Raw genomic sequence first — 22149 nt, forward strand, 5'->3', positions numbered from 1 at the left:
TACAGCCGAGTTAAAAAATTAAGTAAGTAAGGTGAGATATTTCAGCATTTCATACCAGTGGGAGATTGTGGCCAAATCAGCACACCTAATGAAGTGGACCTGACCCGCAAAACATATTATAACGTACCAACAAGATTTTCCAATTGAATTTGGATGTACTGTATTTTTCGGACCATAAGATGCACTTTTTCTTCACCATAACTTATGGGGAAAAGTGGATGCGTTAAGATCCTAAGGTTAAAAAAAAGTGCAGAGGTGCAAAGGGAGCGACTCTTACCCATCCAGCACCACGCTTATCTCATCGTTCAGGCATCCCTCTTCTCTTCAGGCATGGGGAGCATCTCCTGCATAGCTGTACACAACTGGCAACCTGTCGCTGTACAGCTCTGGGTCCCCCAATCGCGTGGCCTCCGCTGTGTACAGCTATGCCAGGAGATGCCACCCACGCAAGAGGAGAAGGATGCCTAAGAAGATTCCAAAGGACAAGAGGGACGCCTGGACATTAGAGTTGGGCCGAACGGTTCGCCGGCGAACGTGGTTCGTGCGAACTTAGGTGGTTCGCGTGCGGGTGCCGCACGCGAACGTTTTGCGGAAGTTCGGTTCGCCCCATAATGCACCTGAGGGTCAACTTTGACCCTCTACATCACAGTCAGCAGGCCCAGTGTAGCCAATTAGGCTACACTAGCCCCTGGAGCCCCACCCCCCCTTATATAAGGCAGGCAGCGGCGGCCATTACGGCCACTCGTGTGCCTGCATTAGAGAGAGTAGGGCGAGCTGCTGTCTGTCTCTAGGGAAAGATTAGTTAGGCTTAGCTTTTCCTGGCTGCATACCTCTTCTGTTCAGTGAGCCCTCAGCCCACTGCATACCTGTACTGTGATCCTGCCACTGCATACCTGTTCAGTGATCCTGCCAGTGCATACCTGTTCAGTGATCCTGCCACTGCATACCTGTTCAGTGATCCTGCCAGTGCATACCTGTTCAGTGATCCTGCCACTGCATACCTGTTCAGTGATCCTGCCAGTGCATACCTGTTCAGTGATCCTGCCACTGCATACCTGTTCAGTGATCCTGCCACTGCATACCTGTTCAGTGATCCTGCCACTGCATACCTGTTCTGTGAACTTGCCACTGTATACCTGTTCTGTTCAGTGGACCCGCCACTGTATACCTGTTCTGTGAACCCGCCACTGTATACCTGTTCTGTTCAGTGGACCCGCCACTGTATACCTGTTCAGTGATCCTGCCACTGCATACCTGTTCAGTGATCCTGCCACTGTATACCTGTTCTGTGAACCCGCCACTGTATACCTGTTCTGTTCAGTGGACCCGCCACTGTATACCTGTTTAGTGAACACGCCACTGCATACCTGTTGTGTTCAGTGAACCTGCCACTGCATACCTGTTCTGTGAACCCGCCACTGTATACCTGTTCTGTTCAGTGGACCTGCCACTGTATACCTGTTCTGTGAACCCGCCACTGTATACCTGTTCTGTTCAGTGGACCCGCCACTGTATACCTGTTCTGTGAACCCGCCACTGTATACCTGTTCTGTTCAGTGGACCCGCCACTGTATACCTGTTCAGTGATCCTGCCACTGCATACCTGTTCAGTGATCCTGCCACTGTATACCTGTTCTGTGAACCCACCACTGTATACCTGTTCTGTTCAGTGGACCCGCCACTGTATACCTGTTCAGTGATCCTGCCACTGTATACCTGTTCTGTGAACCCGCCACTGTATACCTGTTCTGTTCAGTGGACCCGCCACTGTATACCTGTTTAGTGAACCCGCCACTGTATACCTGTTCTGTTCAGTGGACCCGCCACTGTATACCTGTTCTGTGAACCCGCCACTTTATACCTGTTCTGTTCAGTGAACAGTTTGGTGTGTCAGTGTGAAGCAGTACCTTAATTACACTACCTGATTGATGTATACACATGCAAGATGTTTTAAAGCACTTTAGGCCTGTCATTTAGCATTCAATGTGATTTCTGCCCTTAAAACGCTGCTTTGCGTCAAATCCAGATTTTTCCCGGGGACTTTTGGCATCTATCCCACTCCGCCATGCCCCCCTCCAGGTGTTAGACCCCTTGAAACATCTTTTCCATCACTTTTGTGGCCAGCATAATTATTTTTTTTTTTCAAAGTTCGCATCCCCATTGAAGTCTATTGCGGTTCGCGAACTTTAACGCGAACCGAACGTTCCGCGAAAGTTCGCGAACCCGGTTCGCGAACCTAAAATTGGAGGTTCGGCCCAACTCTACTGGACATGCCATTGCGCCGTGGGAGGAGCGTGGCGGCAGGATCAGGTGAGAGCTGAACTGTTAGGTCCTGTTAGTGTAGTTTAGTTGGGAGGGCAGGAGGGGGTTAGTGTAGTGTAGTGTAATGTAGTGTGTAGTGTATAGTCTAGTGTGTAGTGTAGTGAAGTGTAATGTAAGTGGAAGGGTGCAGCAGGGATTAGTGTAGTGTAGCTAGGAGACATTTTTTTTTTGGGGGGGGGGGGTAAAAGGTCCAAATGACGCCCCAGCACCATAGACGCACCTAAATTTACAGTGGCTGGATGGTGTAATGGTTAAGGGCTCTGACACAGGAGACCAGGGTTCGAATCTATTCAGTAGGAGACCTTAGGCAAGTCTCCCTAACACTGCTACTGCCTATAGAGCGTGTTATATCTTGTTCTAATGGCTGCAGCTCTGGTGCTTTGAGTCCGCCAGGAGAAAAGCACGATATAAATGTTATTTGTCTAGATTCAGTTTATTTTGTTTAGTAAATCCTGATTTTTGTCCTCAAAACCTGAATGTGTCTTGTGGTCCGAAACATATGGGGAGTAAAATACTTACCTCTTAATATATACTATAGTATCTACAATGCCACCACTGGCTTTGTGATGTAAGGGGCGGTACATGCTTTGACTCCTGCTATGAGTTGCGCTGACTGTTTGCTGCTACCGTCGTCTTTTAGAAGCTGCAATTAATTAAGCCATAACATTACTTGGAATTTTTTCTCGCTATAAGAACGCTGTGAACTCTGCTGTGCGGGGAATTGCGAACAGATAATATAAAGACACATCTGAGCCGGTTATACAAGCAGCATTTTAAAATACATTTAATTATTTTTTTAATGAATTAATGAATGCATAACGGAGCACAGGATGTTTTATATCTGCCTGGAGTTTAGCTTTAGCTATTATCTGCCGCAAGCTAGCAAATGTCAAAATGGCAGTTAACATTTAAAGAGGCTGCACTCCTAATAAACTTGATATTAAAATGCAGGACCGTAAAATAATTTTGCCTGACTACTTGTTTTACTAAAATAGAGGTCTTCGTTTTGGATAGAGCGAAGGAAATGCAAGCCTCTGTGTTACTGCGAAACAATTGATGCCTGTGTTTGTTAAAGGCTCACTATTACGAAAAATTATAAGATTTAAAATACGTACATTTAGGATGTCTAGATGTCTATTTGTCCCAGTGTAAAATATACAACAAATAACTTTTTTCCTCTGTCACTATCACTTACTGTAGGTTGTAAAATTCAGGCAAGTTTTGGACTAGTCCATTTACTCATGGGAGATTCTCTGAATTTGCTTTAATTTCAAAAGCACTTACCAAATGATAGTTGTGCAGTCCAACTGCCAAAATAGCGTGCAGAAGAGTAGGGTGTTGGCCAGATGAATTCTGAATGTTACTATTTTTCACAGTAGTGGTTCTTTAACCACTTTAGCCTACAGGCCATTTTACCCTTAACGCCAAAAGCCATTTTCACCCGCCATCGCTCATCCCATTCTCTTGGCCATAATTGTAGCACTGCTTCTCACACTTGAATGATCTATATCTGTTTTCTTTCGCCACAAATTATGTTTTTTGCGGGCAAATAATACTTGTTTTCAGTAATTACTTTATTTTCTATGCATTTTATAGACAGAAACAAGAAAAAAAGAAAAAATACACTATTTCTCCAATTCCATCCCCTATAGTTTTAAAATAAGCAATTGTACTATTAATAAAACCCACCTATTTTATGCGCCCATTAGTCCCAGCTATCAAATTTAAATTACGTTCCTAGTGCAATCAATGTATGGCAGCAATATAATATTTGGAAGTAAAGGTGTATTTTTTTCTTTTTTTGGTGTACGGTCAGTTGCAAGCCCTTATATACTAAAATAACAGTAATATACCCTCATGACATAAATATAAAAAAAAAAAAATAGAGTCCCTAAGGCAACTATTTGTTCTTTAACTGTTTTTTTATTTTTATTTATTTTTTATGTGATTGTTTGGTAACTGGGATGGTTGGAGGGGAGGGGGTTTGGAAGGAATTAATTGTACTTTTCGCCACTCGATGGTGCTAGAAACACTACCCTGGTTTACCAGGAAGTGTTTAACGTATTTATTTATTTATTTTTTTTACACTTTCGTTTTGTCACTTTATTTTGAATGGACGGGGTCCTGTCCACTCATTTCATGTGCTGAGACTGGTTTGGGGAACCCTCAGTTCCCTTCCCCAATAGCCTGGGAGCGCGCACTGCCACTATAACACTGGACATCCAGTTAGACTTGAGCAGTATCTATCTGGACGACTATACTCCGCCAGATAGACCAAAGTGGTTAAAAGAGGAGAACAAAATAACGAAAATTATATAATGAATAAAGTTGATTATTTTTTTACAACATTCATTTATGAATTATTTAATCAGTAACTGCATGTAGTAAAATTTTTCCTCTCCCTGATTTACTTTCTCAAATTTTTCACATGTGGAAACATCTTTTGTAATCCAAGTGTTTGTTACTGAGAGTTCTAAAGCCAGTACAAAAACATAGCTGGTCTCCCAGAATGCTCTGTGGGAGGGGATATCGGTATAATAAACAGCCTAGGAAAAGCCTCAGTTGGAGGGCAGGACCACATATAGCAATATATAGCTTTAGGAAGTTTTTCCAGGAAAATTACCATAAAAGTGGTTATCCTGCATAATTTACTGCATTCTACGATATGTCATTAGAGTTCCTCTTTAAGGCTCTTTCTTACAATACACGTTTTTGCTTTTTGCACTTGGGTGCGTTTTTTTAGATGTACTCCTGTAAGGATTGAGTAAGGCAAATGCATATCGACACAGCAAAAAAAAAGTTTATGAATACAAATGAGATCACATTTGCTAATGGCCAATACTGGTGACAGAAGTGAATGGATACATGCTGAACTATCAGAAACAAAAAAAAAATAAATAAAGCTGTAAATACCCACCGCATCAGAGGGTGCCCCCCCCCCCCCCCCCGAGACCCGTGCGCTGCCTGGCCAATCAGTGCCAGGCAGCGCTGAGGGGTGGATCGGGACTCCCTCTGACGTCACGACGTCGATGACGTCATCGCGCGTGTCGCCATGGCGACGGGGGAAGCCCTCATGGAAATCCCGTTCAGAATGGGATTTCCGGATGGGCATACGTGCCGGCGGCGATCGGTGCGTACGGGGGGACGCTGCAGGGAGGGGGGAAGCATGTAGCTAGCGCTAGGCTAGCTACATGCTAAAAAAAAAAAAAGTTAAAAAAACCCTCATACCGCCAGGGAGGTTAATGAGTTTGATCCACTAATGCTGGGTACACACGTTACGTTTTTTTTTTTTGCGATTTAGCCACCCGATCGTTTTTTGGAGCGATTTCACACCGATTTTGCGCTCAATTCTCTTATCTTCATTCATTTTTCTTATCTTTTTCCATTCACCGCTATGAGAAATCGAGCGCGGAAACGATCAGGAGCAATATAGGACATGACGGATTTTATCTATCTGATCCATCTATCGCACGAAAAAACGTAATGTATGTACCCAGCATAAGACAAATAGCACGCCTTATTAAAGTTAGCACGCCTTATCAAAGTTAACATGCCTTATCAGAGTAGCATAGCGAGCGTTACGAACCCGCAGGGGCTTTGGGCAGGACGAGTGGAGCTCTCCTCATTGCCAATTAGCAGGCATAAGTATGTTATGCTACTCTGATAAGGCGTGTTAACTTTGATAAGGCGTGCTAACTTTGATAAGGCGTGCTATTTGTCTTTGTGAATCAAGCCCAATGAAAGAAAAAATTCCCTCCAGACACCGACCCCCCCCCCCCCCACCTTTCCTCTACACACCCCACCAAAAATGGCCACCCATGTCCTAAAACTTTCTCTCTTATTCCCAAAATCGCACAGAACTTTAACAATATCATACAGGGACCTCCAGCTAGTGTTTTGATGACACTTGAAGATGGGCTGCCATAGCAGTGTGCCAGCTTCCAGGGTTTTTTAGATGGGGACATCACCTCCTCCCTTACCCACTATTGCAGAGGACATGACTGCCACATTTACTAACCAACCCCTCCTGTTCTGGTGCATGGCAGAGGGCATGGCTACTGGGCACAGTGGTAGTGCAGCATTATAGGTTGTAGAGTGTAAGCACAGGTTCTTTTCAGTGTGTGTGTGTGGTGTGTGTGGTGTGTGTGTGTGTGTAAAGGAGGGCGGAGGGGGGGGGGGGGGTTAATGGACTCCAGGTTGGTGTGAAGAGGAATAGTGCAATCCACTGGAGTAAAATTGAATTGGTCATGTGACCAAAGTTGTGCATTCCTATGGGAGGGTTAGGATTTTTTTTGTATTGGGGGGAATAGTTGTATTGTGTAATGGGGTGGGCAGGTGTGATGAATGAGAAATTAGTGGACATAACCTTAAAGGTGGCCACACGCCATACAATTAAAAGATCCAATTTTACACCAATTTGATAAATTCGATAGGTTGTCCCGAAAAAATAAACGCTTTTCTTGTTTTCGATCGAGAAATCCGATAGAATTTCCCATTTTTTAAATATTTTTTTAGATTGGACACATTGGAAAATTCAGACCAATTTTGTCAAGAATTGTTTAGTGTGTTATGAATTGTAAAAATTGTATTCACCCAGAAAAAATTGTATGGAACTATTCAGTACATTTTTGATTTTTCTAACCAACCAATTTTTTGGGAGTTTACGATCTTTTATCCCAAAATTGCAGCAATCTCAAAAATATGTGTGTATGCATCAAACATTCTGATCAAAACTTCCAATCGGAAAATTCGATCAGAACACTCAAATCGAATCAAAATTTTAAAAAATTGTATGTGTATGCTGTCCTCAAGGCATATGTCTTTGCCTTAGGGCCCATTCACACTAGAGCGTTTTGCCGCGATTTCGGAAAAATGCTCAAACGCTAGCGCTTTTAAAAGCGCAAGTGTAATGAAACCCTATGGGCCCATTCTTACTTGGGCGATTTGCGCTAATCGGCGCAAATCGCCCAAAAACGTCCCAAAAATATAGAAGCACTAATATAGAAACGCTAAACGCGATCGCGGCAAAATCGCCGCAGTGTTCAGTGATTTTTCCACGTGAAATCGTGGAAAAATCACTCCTGCAAAACACCAGCAAAAACCGCCGGCGTTTTGCGTTTCTAAGTGTGAATGGGGCCTCAAGGACTAATTTGTTTATGTTTTATGTGAATGGTTATAAATTCTCTCTAAGGCAAAGAGCACACTTGTCCTCGTGATTTTGAGGGTGTTATTCGGTTCTCTGCGAGTGTGTTTTTCCGTACACAATTTTTTGGAGTTTTTATCAGATTGTTGTGAAATATGTTGAAATTGAACGCACGAGCAGGAGCTCATCTGATTTTAAAATGCGGAAAACAATGCGCAAATAGGATGCAACGACCACATAAAATTTGCGATTCCCAAGAGGGCCATCAGTGACCAGTGCCGCAGTGGAAGTTTTGCCACAGGCAACAAAACGCACGTGAATCAAACAAGTGTGCTCCCTGTCTATAAGATGTAAACTTATGAAAGGAAAATGCCAAATCAACTTCAAATCTCCTCTGAGCTATAATGCACTTATAACCTAATACTGCTTTTACTCCCATGAGGAGACATAAATGCCTGTTGTTTACATCACTTTCTCATCAACATCAGTCTGTTAGTGGGGCAGTCAGTGTATTGTAAACAATGGGCAGCCAAAGGGGAAAAAATCAGTAGCAGATTATGATAGCAGTGTTGATCAAGCAAGTTTGGAGTTGATCTAGTTGATCTGACAGATACTTATAAGCACAGTAATACTTTAGATACATGCATAAGATATAGCACGACAGACATTGTGAGGACATAAACCAATGAGTCACAAGTTTATGTACTGTAAATTTTGGACTATAAGAATAAGACTCACTTTTTCTGCCCTAAAGAGAAAAAGTCACTGCGTCCTATAGTCCAAATGCTGGGAGTTCCAGACTTTTGAACGCCTGCCAATACGAACCTCCAACCCGCCTGTACTGTGTCCATGCAGAGGAGGACACAGGGGGACAAATGGAGGACACAGGGGGACACAAAGGGGCACATAGGAGGACACAAGGAGGACACAAACGATCATAGAGGAGGACACAAACGAGCATAGAGGAGGACACAAGGGGGACAGAGGCGGACACATGAGGGACACAGGAGGACACAAAGGGGACAGAGGAGGACACATGGAGACACAAGGTACAAGGGGGCATGAGATACAGAGGGGGTATAATCCACAAGATGCCCCTTCACTATGGATGCCCCAGGTTTAGTATATATATTTATTTTCCCCTGGTTTTTGTCCTCTAAACCTAGGTGCATCTTATAGTCCAAAAATATGGTATATTTAGAGAATATATAAATATATATATCAAGACAAGAAACCCTTTCTATTTTATGTAATCAAGTCAACAGGTGTTATATAATGTCTAGAAAAAAATGAATTTTGCTGGTTTCCCAAGTCGTGCAAATCTTCAGTGCTGCTATATTATATTGAGATTCCCTGGTATGATATAATGGGGAGGGGGGCAGCATCAACTCTGCAGTTCCTGTGCTTTTCTTTACTTCTTCTTTATGTGAATCACAGTGGAAGGATCTGCAGAGACACAATCAGCACAGACTCCATTCACAACTCTGCAGGGGACTGTGTTTACTGTAGCATGCCTGGGGCCCAATTCTTGTACATATATAGCATGGCTATCAGACGAAGCGCAATGTGTCCACCGTTAGAACAGGGCAGGGCAGCACATGAATATCTGTGCTGTGGCATGTTTTTCATTCAATTGTTACTTATTGCTGTGTTTATAAAGTGCTGACATCTTCCACAGTACTACAGAGTCCGTAGTCATGTCACTGACTGTCCTTTAGAAGAGCTCACAATCTAATATCTAAATTCTACAGTCATAGTCTATTACCACTAAAATACAGATAATATGCTGCGCCACCTGTAAACAATACACACTCTCCAACAGTTTATAAATATAGAAATAAAAGTACTGATATATAGTGCGCTGTGGTCGGTCCTCTCAATTCTGTAATCACCACAATATGTAATCCACTGTGCTCTTCTCAGGCACCTAAAAGATAGCTGCACATAGCGTAATACTGCTTCAAACATCAATTTTCACCAAAAGTCCGTGTACAAGTGACCAACGGTGTAAAAAGACTGTGCTCCCACCACCTCATGAATCAAGAGGCTCACCAGATGTAGACCACCTAACATCAGGTGGGAATTACGCTCTATCCATATGTATCATCACCCCGCATATCAGTGACCATACCCAGCTTCAGCTTGTAAAATAGGCCTTTTTTAATAAAACACAGATAAAACTTCATTGCGCAGTATATCGGCTCAAATACAACTCAACTGCGCTTCTTGCACACTCCAGCAACTTACAGAATTTAAAATGAGATGGTGTGTTACAGCGGTGGATCACCCAGGCCGTTTCTGTCTCCAATTCGCGGCGTCCCGCGTTCTCCGGCCGTGCGCTCCCACCTGGTTCCTTCCCCGTTCCACCCTCACCTTACGACATGCGTCAGGCGTACTGGCTCCGCCCTACGTGTTTCGTCATCAAGACTCATCAGGGGCTAGCGTTGCCAGTACGCCAGGTTCAATGGGTTCAATGACACTCATTGTTGATTGGTGAGTTTCTTGATTGATGACCTTCATGACCAATCCTGGACAACATGGAGTGGGGGAGTGTCAGGGTGTGTCCTGCTTCCTCCCAGCAGCTCTCATTTGAAGTATAAAAGGACTGCAGGAAGGTCATGCTTTCATGGCTGCTACTATATAGCCATAATGCTATACTATGCACTGATTTTATTGTTTTTCTGAATGTATTTATGCACCTTATCACTATGATTAGCACTTTGCACTTTTAATATTTCCCTTAAAAAAGCTTCCCTTAAGGAAGTGAAACATGTCGGGTTATTTGGTGGGGGTTGTGTATTAATTTATTCAGTGACAATGTTAGGAGGCTGCTGAGGGTTTATCCTCATATACTTTACCACAGCCCCTCATTGTTTTTATTTTCAGCCACATTGAGAGGGCAATACTAAGATAGTTTTCTCATACTTACCAGGTCTTTATATAGCCCCTCATGTCGCTGTATCAGTCTTGAAACTATAGCAGCCAAGGTCCATTTTAATATGTATTATTAAAAGTTAAACATTTTTAGTCCTTAGTATAGGATCATATCTGTGTTATTCAATATACATTCTCTAAGTTTCAATTTATCTTGATTTCCAGGTAATATATATATATATATATATATATATATATATATATATATATATATTGTTTATTTTCTACACTGCACAATAACCAGGATCCAAAATAGTTGTTTTAAATATTTCCCAACCAGCCATTGCATTTAAACGTCCTGTTGGAGTCTCTTAAAGGCACTAGGACGTTTTAATGTGTCACTCGCCCCCGCCGCTGCTGTGCCCCCACCGCTCGCCTCTTACCTATCAGACCACGGAGATCCGGAACTGGGGAAGGGGAACAAACATTCCCCAACCAAACGCAATGCCTGGAATGGACATGACCCCGATCAGGGACCATGTCCATTCATAAAGCAGTAAAAAAAAAAATAGTGCACACTTCCTGTAAACCAGGCTAGTATTTGCAATGCCCTCTAGTGGCGGCAAAGTAAACTTACACACATACATTCACATACATTTATAATTAAAAGTTAATAAAATGAGTCCCTTCCACTTCCAAAGCCCCCTTCCAACCCTCCCAAACACCAGTATATAAATACATAAATAGTTGCTCTAGGGACTCAGCTTTTTTAATATGTATTTTATGAGGGTATATTACTGTTATTTTACTACATAGTGACTTGTAATTATGGACTGGACACACACAAAAAAAAAAAAGAAAATTACACCAATATTTTCAAATAATATATTGTCGACATACATTGTGAGAGGTGTTATAAACTGTTCTTATCACCTTGCTTCGACACCATCGTCTCACAGACTGTGAGATCACTTGACTCTCCACACAGCAAACAGGATATAGACTTTCTCAGGCTTCTTACGTTATTTATTCAGGAAACAGGAATACAGATAGATACATTCATCTCCTGGCAAAGCAGACTTCCATGTTGTGTTATAGCTGCTTGATTAGACTCCCTCTTGAAGTCTATCAGGTACCTTCTTCCTAACTACGTTACACTAAACTACATATGTACAGCATACATTATATCAGATTACAGTAAGGAATAACATGCTTAGAGGTCCCAGTCCGCCTTGCGAGCTAGTGCAGAGGGAAGAAGCAGAAGTGAGTTCCCATCGCTCGCACCCCCTTTAATACCGACTAGGAAAGAGTTAAATATGACATCATCTTCGCCACCTCCTATATCAGTCTATTGGTGGACCCACTCGTGGTGTCATCATACCCGCCTACTCGATTAATAATCAATGAGGCACTTGACCCAGATGCAGGAATGTGAAATGTTTAGTAAACATAGCCAATGTTTTCTGTTCCTGTTGAGGTCAGAGTGGCCGATGGCCTTCTGTTAGGAACATGTTCTCAGTATCTGCGTGTATCTTCTGCTACACGCAGACCCTGAGATGCCTCTGCCTGCATCACCAACCCTCTATCTATTTTAAAGGCATACACTGCAGTCAAGCCTTTTACATAAAACTCAGGCCAAGTAACTGAGGCCTACTTAAATTATAACAATCCCCCCTAAAACGGCTTGACCCGCAGATCCCAGCGTCTGAACCTCCCAGTACCTGGTTTCTTTCTTGTATGTTTCACTTTTCGATGTTCGTGCTCACACAACTTCTCTGCTCTAGGCGGTTACCCCTGGAAGAGAGAGAGCAAGACCTCTTGGTCTTCCTGTAACCAGGCTCTCTGGGGAAGCCCTACTTCTAAATCCCTCAATACCACATGCTCAGCATTTGCGTCACTTGCGTATCACTCACAAACTTGCATGACCACAGAAAAGTGAAACTCGTTTGGTTGTTACAAAACGGAGCAGTGCCAGGTGCCTTCTAAAAGAGCGCCTTTATACAATCAGCTCCTAGGTACTACTAAACCTATACACGTAACCCTGTATATCCCTTAATTTAAACTATTGGTTCCGGAGATTGTTTATGAGGCACCAATCTCTGGACCGGGTTAATTTATTTTACGTAATTTTAACCCGCAACCTCACCTGGATAACGATGCCTAAAGTTGTCATCCCCATCCAGACGACCAGTGGGTGCAGAAAGAACTTTGGAACTGCAGATGCCCCGTCCGAGTGTCCCTGGAACATCACCGGAACCTTTGTCCACCAGGGCAGACTGGAACTCACCTGCTCATGTTTGTGTTATACCTCGTTAAGATCACCTGTATCATGGTGAAATCTTACCTCTAACTTAGTGTACTGTTTGTTTAACCTTTGTAACAACATGTGGCCGTCTTGGATCAAACCCTGTTCCCCTTTGTCCCATGTCGTGTTCTCTTTCAGGACGGGAACTACCCGTGAAACTTTGACCTTTAGAGTTCTCTTAACAATTTGAGAAACAACGTCATCAAACCTGGATGACAGGATCCATATGGGATCTCCACTCACACAATATGTTCCCCTTGGAAACTCCCCCTTATCGGAACAATTATGAGAATATACCTTGAATGTATCATTAGACCTTATGTTAAAAAACCAAACCTTTCCTTCCGCCACCGGAACTATCGGTTGGGCTTCAGGGTGGATCTTTTGAATGGTAGCCTCGCACTCTGCGTTATTGAGCCTGCAGGCATCTTCACTAAATTTGACTTGCCCCAGCCAACGCAGGTACTTCTGCAAGAATTGCCCACATGAGGACAACTCTACTTGTTTCACCTCCCTGTCTAGCACCAAAAAAGGTTGACCTCTCAGGTCCTGGTGTAAGACACGGGTTGAGGTGGGAACTAAGGAAGTGGCGGTGCCTAAAGGAATGTTGCACCGTTTCCATTTGTTCACCCAAACATCTCGAAGCTGCCATGCAAAAGATCCTTCTCCAGAAAAATTAATATACCTCCCCTTGTCCAATCTTTCGCTGACACAATATGTCCCTAGCTGTCCTGATTGGACCTCTTCCCCCCTTATGTCCTGAGGCACACTATGTACCTGAGGTCGGGAAGACTGTACTCTCTGCAATCTTTCAATTAAGAGTACCTCTTCACTTACCCAACTATCATGAGGATAAGCTGCTGCATATGGACTGTGTAATATCGTCCCCTGTTGTGACCCGTGTAGTGTGGATGGGGTTCCCTGTGTGGGCTTTCCCTCCCCCGGGACCGCTCTCCCCACCCTCTTTGTCACCTGGAAATGTGGCTTGATCTCGATTTTTACTTCTTGTTTCGAGAACCTCCCACCCTTGGCTTTCCAGCCTTTACGTGTGTATAGTTGTTTCAGAGGCACTCTCTGTTGGTAGCTCCAGAGTGTGATGTTGTCCCCTGCGTCTCTCTGGTAAGAGAATTGACGCCTCCTGTTCGTTCCTCTCCAATCTGGAACCATCTCACTCTGCATAACCAAGACAAGGTACCCCTGAATCACACACTCCACCTTTTGCATGTACCCATTATACTGCAATGTACCTTTTAACAAACCTTTGGATCGGTGCATTGATTCTGGGAGTGTGGCATTCAATAGCAGATTTATACTGCCATTAAATTCCCACTGCCCGCACACTTGACCCTTCAGACCTTTCACCCCCCTTGTGCCATGAAATTTGCTTTCTCCTGGCACAAGTGCTCTTTTCCTCCGTCCCTGCATGGTCCATCTGTGCCAAGCGGAGGGAGGTGTGAAAGGATCAGTACCTTTGTCACCCAACATTAACATGCTTGGGCCTTGCATTCTCATTAACCCCTTATTATACATGAGAATGTCCTCTCTTCGTTCTCCTAGGACGAAATGGCAACCTAGGATCACCATCAGCACGGTACTCCTCATTATAAAAGCACCACCTTGGGAAAGAAAAACATTGGCAATTTGCACTATGCTTTGCTCAGACAGTTTTTTTAGACGTTTTCCGATCTCAGGAACCTCGGTTTTTAGTCTCTTTCCCATTTCAGGAATCTCGTGTTTTAGTCTCTTTCCACTCTCAGGAATCTCGTGTTTTAGTCTCTTTCCAATCTCAGGAATCTCGCTGTTCTCCAAGCTTAGATTGGCATCTGGAACCTTTCGCGTATCCGACTGACATCTCCATCTTTGCTGCCAGCACTGCAGCTGTCTCAATTCCATATTGCCAAACACCTGAAATCGAAATACAAACAAATCAATTCTTATTAATGATTTGGGATTCGCCCTGCGGCTTGTACTCTTTACACTTTAGATTGATCAATATATATCGTAATTGATCTCGTTGCTTTATGGTTCTCATGAACTCTGTTTACTCTTATTGGTAGATTGGAGTTAAACTTCACCCCCCTACCTCAGTACTATCCTCAGTACTCACCTGTTTAAAATATGCTCCCGCGGACTTCACCTTTGGAAGCTCGCTTCCCCTTTGGAAGCTCTCACCCCATTGCAGCTCACTCCACATCCCCCCTTATCTGTCCATGCGCGGCCGTCGCATGCACAGATTACGGATGCCACACCTGATGCTGCTTTGCAGGTGAGCCTGCAATGCACTTACTCATGGTCGCATTAACTTATCTAGAACTTCATTGCGATACCAGCTCTGCTAGAAGTTCTGTGTGTTGTACCCTCTGATCAATGTTTGCCGTGCCACCACCTAAACTACCAAAAACTGGCTGCCTCCCTGTAGGAAGGAGCACTTTACACTTAAACTACACAGGGTGCAGGGCTAAGCATACCAGCGTCACATGCCTGTATGCAGATCCCTGAATGCCCACTTGGTAGGTAGTCACATGGCAAACAGCGTACTGATACACTGTCACTCTGTAAACGGCAATTTTATCATCTGTATAATTGCCCCATGAACTGTTGTCAGTCCTTGTTCTTTGTGCTACAATTGATAGGAGCTGGAAAAAACATATTTGACCAATCAGTGGACGAAAAAAAAAAACGCACAAAAAAACAGCCCCAGCCCAGCATAGACCTCTCAGTCAAGCTCTGGCCCTGTCCACGACAAAAACCGGAAAAAAAACGTTACCGGAAACCCGGATTGGTCAACTCCCTTTTTTTCCACCTCCGGCACCCCCTTGATGCACTGTCCCCCCTTTCCTATTGGGAACTCATGCTGCACCACCCATTAAGGTGCCCCACTCACAGGAATACTCCCATAAGCAACACAGTACAGACCCATTTCTGATCAGTACTGCTACGTGATTCCCTGCACCTAGCTGGGAAACACTTCCTATTCTGGCATTCCTTTCCATGGACCCAGGGAAAAGCTCTGGGGAAATACTGTGAGAACCGAGCCACACAGGAGAATGTCTCTGTATTTCTACCCCCCTCCCTTTCAGCTGCTCTGCCCGGAGCCGCGAGCACAGCCTGACGTGACGTGGATCCCCCAGCCCCTCCTCCCCCCTGCCATGACGTGTGGGGGCCATGACTCTCGGGGGCGGGCTCTCTCCACTGCCGCCATTTTGAGTCCTGGACTGCCAGCCAAAATGGCTGCTATCAATCTCCCGTAGCAACCGCTTAACCCTATACACATCAGGAAAAAAAAACCAGTTAGAACATACAAGGCATATGCACACTAAACATTTCAGCATATATATTTTTCTCGTATACCTGCAAAACAGACACCGCAGTGTGTGAAATTTCCTATCTTCCTCCCAGAAAAAACGCAAATCATCTTGGACATGTAGATGGAGGAAAAAAAAACATGCACCCAACCCCGTGCACTCAAAAGCTTCCCACAGAACTCCGATCTTATGACGGCTGAAACAAAACATCCTGAACAGAAGGAATTCTCCACAACTACACCGACCTTTACTCATATCATAAACCTTTGCCTGGAATGCGGAGTGACAGAAACTTAACAAATCATTCCAGCTGTTAACAGATATCCGCGGACACAAACCTCAACCGTGCTTCCCCCAATCTGTAGAGAGGGGGGTGGGATGATGCACTGTATTGGCCCCCCTTCCCACTAAACCTACGCTCTGCGATCTGCCAGAAAAAAAACCAATAAAACCCATGACACTGAATCATGCTGAGATTACAGAAGCATCACGTAGCACTAACGAACTAATAGCATTGACTTGAACCAGTATCCCCACTATTCTGGGCTGCTCTCGTTATCCCAACTATGTTCCCTCCATTCCTCCCCCTAACTGCCCTCCCCACTATCCACCATCTGCGTGAGAGAGCACGAGAGAAAAACAAACATCGCTGGCCTCCCTCCCAGCCCAGAACTGCCCAGAGAGAAAACGAAACTATATACGCTGCCCACACTTTAGCATAACACAGAAAGATAACACACAGCTGTAGAAAAAAAACACATCATGCAGACTGTTAACATATATAACAGACCACAAACATTGCTACAAAACCAAATAAACGAAACGCTATACTTGCCTGAGCAGAGGACTTCGTACGCCTGGCAATTCGACCAGCTTTTGGCAACTTTCCACGACACTGAGTGGATCTCTGGAACTACTGAGCGTCAGCTCTGTGTACCCACACTGGCTCAGCGGATCATCTCCAGCGGCAGCTGCCAGCCGGCCTCGGAGCTTCCAGACACCTGTGACCCGGTTTGGCAAGGACTGATGTGCACTGTCAGTCTAAGTTTAACATCCACGAGTGTCGCCGCTGGTTCTCTCGAATTGCAGCCCGCGTGTGCTCGGCTCCCACACGCCCACTTATCAGTATCAGCTTGATAAGCTTCACAGTCCGTGTCCGTCTATTCCGCTTGTTCTGCTGTGGAATATCTTGAAAACTACCTCGGCCCCCGGCTCCGTCTGCCTGTTTTGCTAGGCAGGGAAGGGTTTCACGGCACCAATTGTTATAAACTGTTCTTATCACCTTGCTTCGACACCATCGTCTCACAGACTGTGAGATCACTTGACTCTCCACACAGCAAACAGGATATAGACTTTCTCAGGCTTCTTACGTTATTTATTCAGGAAACAGGAATACAGATAGATACATTCATCTCCTGGCAAAGCAGACTTCCATGTTGCGTTATAGCTGCTTGATTAGACTCCCTCTTGAAGTCTATCAGGTACCTTCTTCCTAACTACGTTACACTAAACTACATATGTACAGCATACATTATATCAGATTACAGTAAGGAATAACATGCTTAGAGGTCCCAGTCCGCCTTGCGAGCTAGTGCAGAGGGAAGAAGCAGAAGTGAGTTCCCATCGCTCGCACCCCCTTTAATACCGACTAGGAAAGAGTTAAATATGACATCATCTTCGCCACCTCCTATATCAGTCTATTGGTGGACCCACTCGTGGTGTCATCATACCCGCCTACTCGATTAATAATCAATGAGGCACTTGACCCAGATGCAGGAATGTGAAATGTTTAGTAAACATAGCCAATGTTTTCTGTTCCTGTTGAGGTCAGAGTGGCCGATGGCCTTCTGTTAGGAACATGTTCTCAGTATCTGCGTGTATCTTCTGCTACACGCAGACCCTGAGATGCCTCTGCCTGCATCACCAACCCTCTATCTATTTTAAAGGCATACACTGCGGTCAAGCCTTTTACATAAAACTCAGGCCAAGTAACTGAGGCCTACTTAAATTATAACAAGAGGGACATAATTTAAATGGTGTAATAACCTGGATAAATTGGCAAATAAAATATGTGGGTTTTAATCATCTTGGCATGTTTTATTTTAAAACTATAATGGCTGAAATCTGAGGAATAAGGTTTTTTTTCCATTTTTTTTGCATTATTCCCCTTAAAGAGACTCTGAAGCCTCCAAAAAGGACCCTTTTTTAGCGAGTCCTGTTAAGCATCAATGGCTTAACTGAAACGCCGCAATCTATGCGGCAAAACGGGGCAAAAATCCATGACTTTCCTGCCATGGATTTAGCTGCCCGGGGACGCAGAGCTTTGAGCTGCAGCTCTGCCTCCTATTCACATCAATCCCAGCAAATCTCTGCCTCCTCTCCACCCCTTTCAGGGAAAGAAGACTGAGAGAGGCGGGAGGAGGCTGAGATCTGGAGGAGATAGACGCGAATGGAGGAAGAGCTGCAGCTCAAAGCTCTGCCTCCAACAGGATGGAGCCCCCGCAATTTGCCCTGGGCATTTTGGGGTGTTTAATGTCTCGTTTAATGCCACAGGATAGCGGCATTTCAGCTAACCCATTAATGCTTAACATGACTGGCTAAAACAAAGGGTCATTTTTGGAGGCTTCAGTCTCTCTCTTTAAAATGCATTTAGAATAATATAATTCTTAGCAAAATGTACTACCTAAAGAAAGCTTAATTGGTGATTAAAAAAACAAGGTATAGATCATTTTGTTGTGATTAGTAATAAAGTTATTGTTGAATAAAAGGGAGGAGTGCTTAAAATTGCTCGGGTCCTTTAGGGTAAAAACCCCTTGGGGGTGAAGTGGTTAATTGTGATCATATTAAAATTAGAGCTTTTTCTAAATCCCTGAAATATTTTTTTTCAACATTCCTAACTGCATTCTTTATTGAGGTTTGAGGCTTTGTAAGTGTGGGTAATAAATCATCTGCATATCCTGGTGTCTATTTTCCTAATTTTCAGGCCGTGTGTATTTTCATCCTGTTGAATGGCTCTAATAATTGGTTCTATTGCGAGACTGAACAAGTAAGATGATAGGGGGCGACCCTGTCTAATATGATATTGGAAAGCTAGAAAAATCTGTGCCATTGTTTTTAATACATGCCATTTCATTATGATATACATTATACCTATATTTTATAAATCAGATTTTTATTTAAATGAAATCAGATACCGTATTTTTTACAATATAAGACACACGTTCCCAGAACTGGGAGGAAAGTGGGTTTGCCTTATATGCCGAATATACGTTAAATGTTGTGCAGAGTGTGCAGGAAACACTTACCGCATGCAGCGCTGCGCTCCTCTCCCGACTCGCTCCAGTCCGGCGACTTCTTCAAGCGTTCCTCTTCTCATGCGGCATCTTCCCATATAGCTTTACAAATCGGCCGTCTGCTGCTGTACAGCTCCGTGTCCTCCTTTCTGTGTGGCTTCCGTACATCCGCATTGGTCCAGCGACTGTAACTCCAGTGGCGTGCATTTGCCGGGGTCATGTCAAGTGCACAATACGCTGCTGGAGTTACAATAGCTGGACCAATGCGGAAGTGCGGAGGCCACATGGAACAGAGAACCCGGAGCTGTACAGCGGCAGGTGGCTGCTTTGTACAGCTATATGGGAAGATCCCAGAGGAGAAGCTGGACTGGAGCGAGGTGGGAGAGGAACACAGCGCTGGGTGGATTAGAGCTTAATTTTTAGTGCAGTGTAGCTTAGTGGGAGGGCAGCAGGGGGTTAGTGTACTGTATAGTCTGGTGTAGTGCAATGTACTGTGTAGTGTAGTGCTTAGTGTAGTGCAGTGTAACTGGTAGGGACAGCAGGGGGTTAGTGTAGTGTAGCTGGTTAGTGTAGCTTAGATAAACATAGACTGGCTTAGAGATAGTTTGGGGTGGAGGAAGGTCCATAAGATGGCTCTGAACTATACAGGTGAAACTCATAAAATCAGGATATCGTGCAAAAGTCAATTTATAGTAATTCAGTAATTTAACTTAAAAGGTGAAACTAAAATATGAAATAGGAACCTTTGCAGGTGTTTTGGATTAATGAGCTGTTTAGAGTCTGACACTTTGAGACCAGAATATTGAACATTTTCACACTATTCTAATGGTCTGAGATTTTGATTTTGGGTTTCTCATAAGCTGTAAGCCATAATCATGAAAATTATAACAAATGAAATATATCACTTTGCATGTAATGAGTCTATTTCATATATTAGGTTCACCTTTTGAAGTTTAATTACTGAAATAAATAGACTTTTGCACAATATTCTAATTTTTCAGGTTTCACCTATAGATGCACCTACTAGGTTTAGTATTTTTCTTTTTTTTCCCTGATTTTTTACCTCAAAACCTAGGTGTGTTTTATATTCTGGAGCATCTTATATTATGAAGGATACAGTACATTTTTGCCTGACTTAATTAAGCCTACAAGGGCCCTATTTTTAAGGCACTGGAGTTCCTTATTATGTCTCTCATCTAAAATTCTATAAATTTGTGTTTTGCCATCATGAAGGAGCATCCTTAAATATGCGTTATAATATATTTTTTATTTAGTTAAAGAGTAACTGTCAGGCTGCAAAAGCGAATTTAAACCTCTATTCTCCTGTGTTAAACAGTTTAGAAGGAAGCCAAAAAGGCAATACTGAAGTTAAAAATCTCTCTTACTTTGATGTTTGCTGAACAGCAAGGCTCTTTATTCCCAAGCTCCTAAGGAGGCCGGCAGGCCGCATAACAGATACTGCAAAGCATGCTGGGGCTGCTTCTTCTCCCTGCTGCACTCCCTTGGTCTTCCCCTTCATTTCCCTATCCCGCCCTAAGGCTGCTTTCACAGTGAGAAGTTACAGGCTCATGTTACAGCAGCTTGTATCTTGTAGCCCAGCTCACAGCACTGAAAAATCAATGTGCTGTTCACAGGACACATGTTCCGTTAGAGTATACTGCAGGAGTCCGCTATTGTTCCTAGCCACATGGCTAATTAATATTCACTGCACAGTAGTGTTGTCCGGTTCATGAACCATTAGGATCTTTGATCCTGATCTTTTTTGTGAGTCGAATCATCAGGAAGCAGGGTAAGGGAGGATATTACATCACAATTGGCTTCATACAAGACAGTCAAACATGGAACCTGCCATGAGCTGTCAGGAGCATCAATCTCTGCAAATACTATATAAAAATTCTGTGAAATCCAAACGTGGACAGTGAAATGCATATGTAATGTAAGTACAGCCAATATTTAGCTACTGATATATGTGTTTTTTTTTCTCTGAGACTTTATACCTAACAGCTCCTCTTTAAAGCTGCATATAGACCAGCACTGGGCAAAATACAGCTAGCTCGCGCTGTTACTCCGGCCCGTGGATAGGCAGCTGGATTTCCCTCCTTACCACCTCCCCAGAGCTCACAATGAAAATGTATTTATTGGCCAATCAAAATTGGATGTATGTACGCACCCTAATAGGTGTGCGAGGTCTAAGCTTTGCCATGTTTGGGCACTTCTGGACACTTGAGATGGTCAGTGAGGTGCAAATAATTTTTTTAGCTCCCGTGCAAATTTAATGTAAAGTTAATCAGCTTGGAATTTTGGCAGTCAAAATCGCCATGTAGTCCATTCGGTTGGCCCAAATATAAGATAGGTGCAATTTTAATGAAATTTCAAGAAAGTCAGAATTATCTGAGGCCCCTTTGACACTGGTGCACTGCGTTACCCTGTTTTGCTGCAGGGTAATGCTATGTCAATCTATGGGGCACTCCATACCTGGCGCAGTGCAGTGCGATGCGCCAGAAGTGCCCGATTTAACACGAAAGCAGCAGCACGTTGACAGTCAACATGCAGGGCAACGTGCAGCGACCAGAAGTCATGTATGTGTATGGCGACACAGATTTTTACAATTTTTCAGCGTTTGCATTGCGGTGCATGCAGCAAAATGTGTATTTTTTTTAATACACTTCTGCGCAATTCAAATTTTGCCCACAGAAAGCTTGCAGCCAGAAGGGAGACCCCAGAAGGCTATTTTTAGTGGTGCGATGCAATCATTGCACCGCATGCCATGCAGTCTGAATCCGGCCTGAATCTTATTGACCATCACTACTGGACACCTCTGGGTAAATCATAAAATAGAACTGAATCCAGGAAGGGTTGCAGTAGCATAAAGTCCTTGCTAATACAGCTGCGGACTCCTGACCCTTA

The 22149-nt window shown here is 43.7% G+C and overlaps 2 protein-coding genes across 2 annotated transcripts in view; one reads left to right on the forward strand and one right to left on the reverse strand.

Moving 5' to 3' along the window:
• Positions 1-22149, forward strand: part of WHRN (whirlin) — a 384594-nt gene that overhangs the window by 16989 nt on the left and 345456 nt on the right. The gene's annotated exons all lie outside the window — the stretch shown is intronic.
• Positions 8897-16348, reverse strand: LOC137528409 (uncharacterized). The gene is made up of 3 exons (XM_068249701.1): positions 15996-16348; positions 13422-14549; positions 8897-8911 (listed from the first exon to the last, which is right to left on the reverse strand). Exons 2-3 carry the CDS (start codon positions 14535-14537, stop codon positions 8897-8899), a joined length of 1131 nt encoding a protein of 376 aa, XP_068105802.1. The 5' UTR covers positions 14538-14549; positions 15996-16348.

The sequence above is a fragment of the Hyperolius riggenbachi genome, chromosome 8 (assembly GCF_040937935.1).
Source record: "Hyperolius riggenbachi isolate aHypRig1 chromosome 8, aHypRig1.pri, whole genome shotgun sequence".
Lineage (NCBI taxonomy): Eukaryota > Metazoa > Chordata > Amphibia > Anura > Hyperoliidae > Hyperolius > Hyperolius riggenbachi.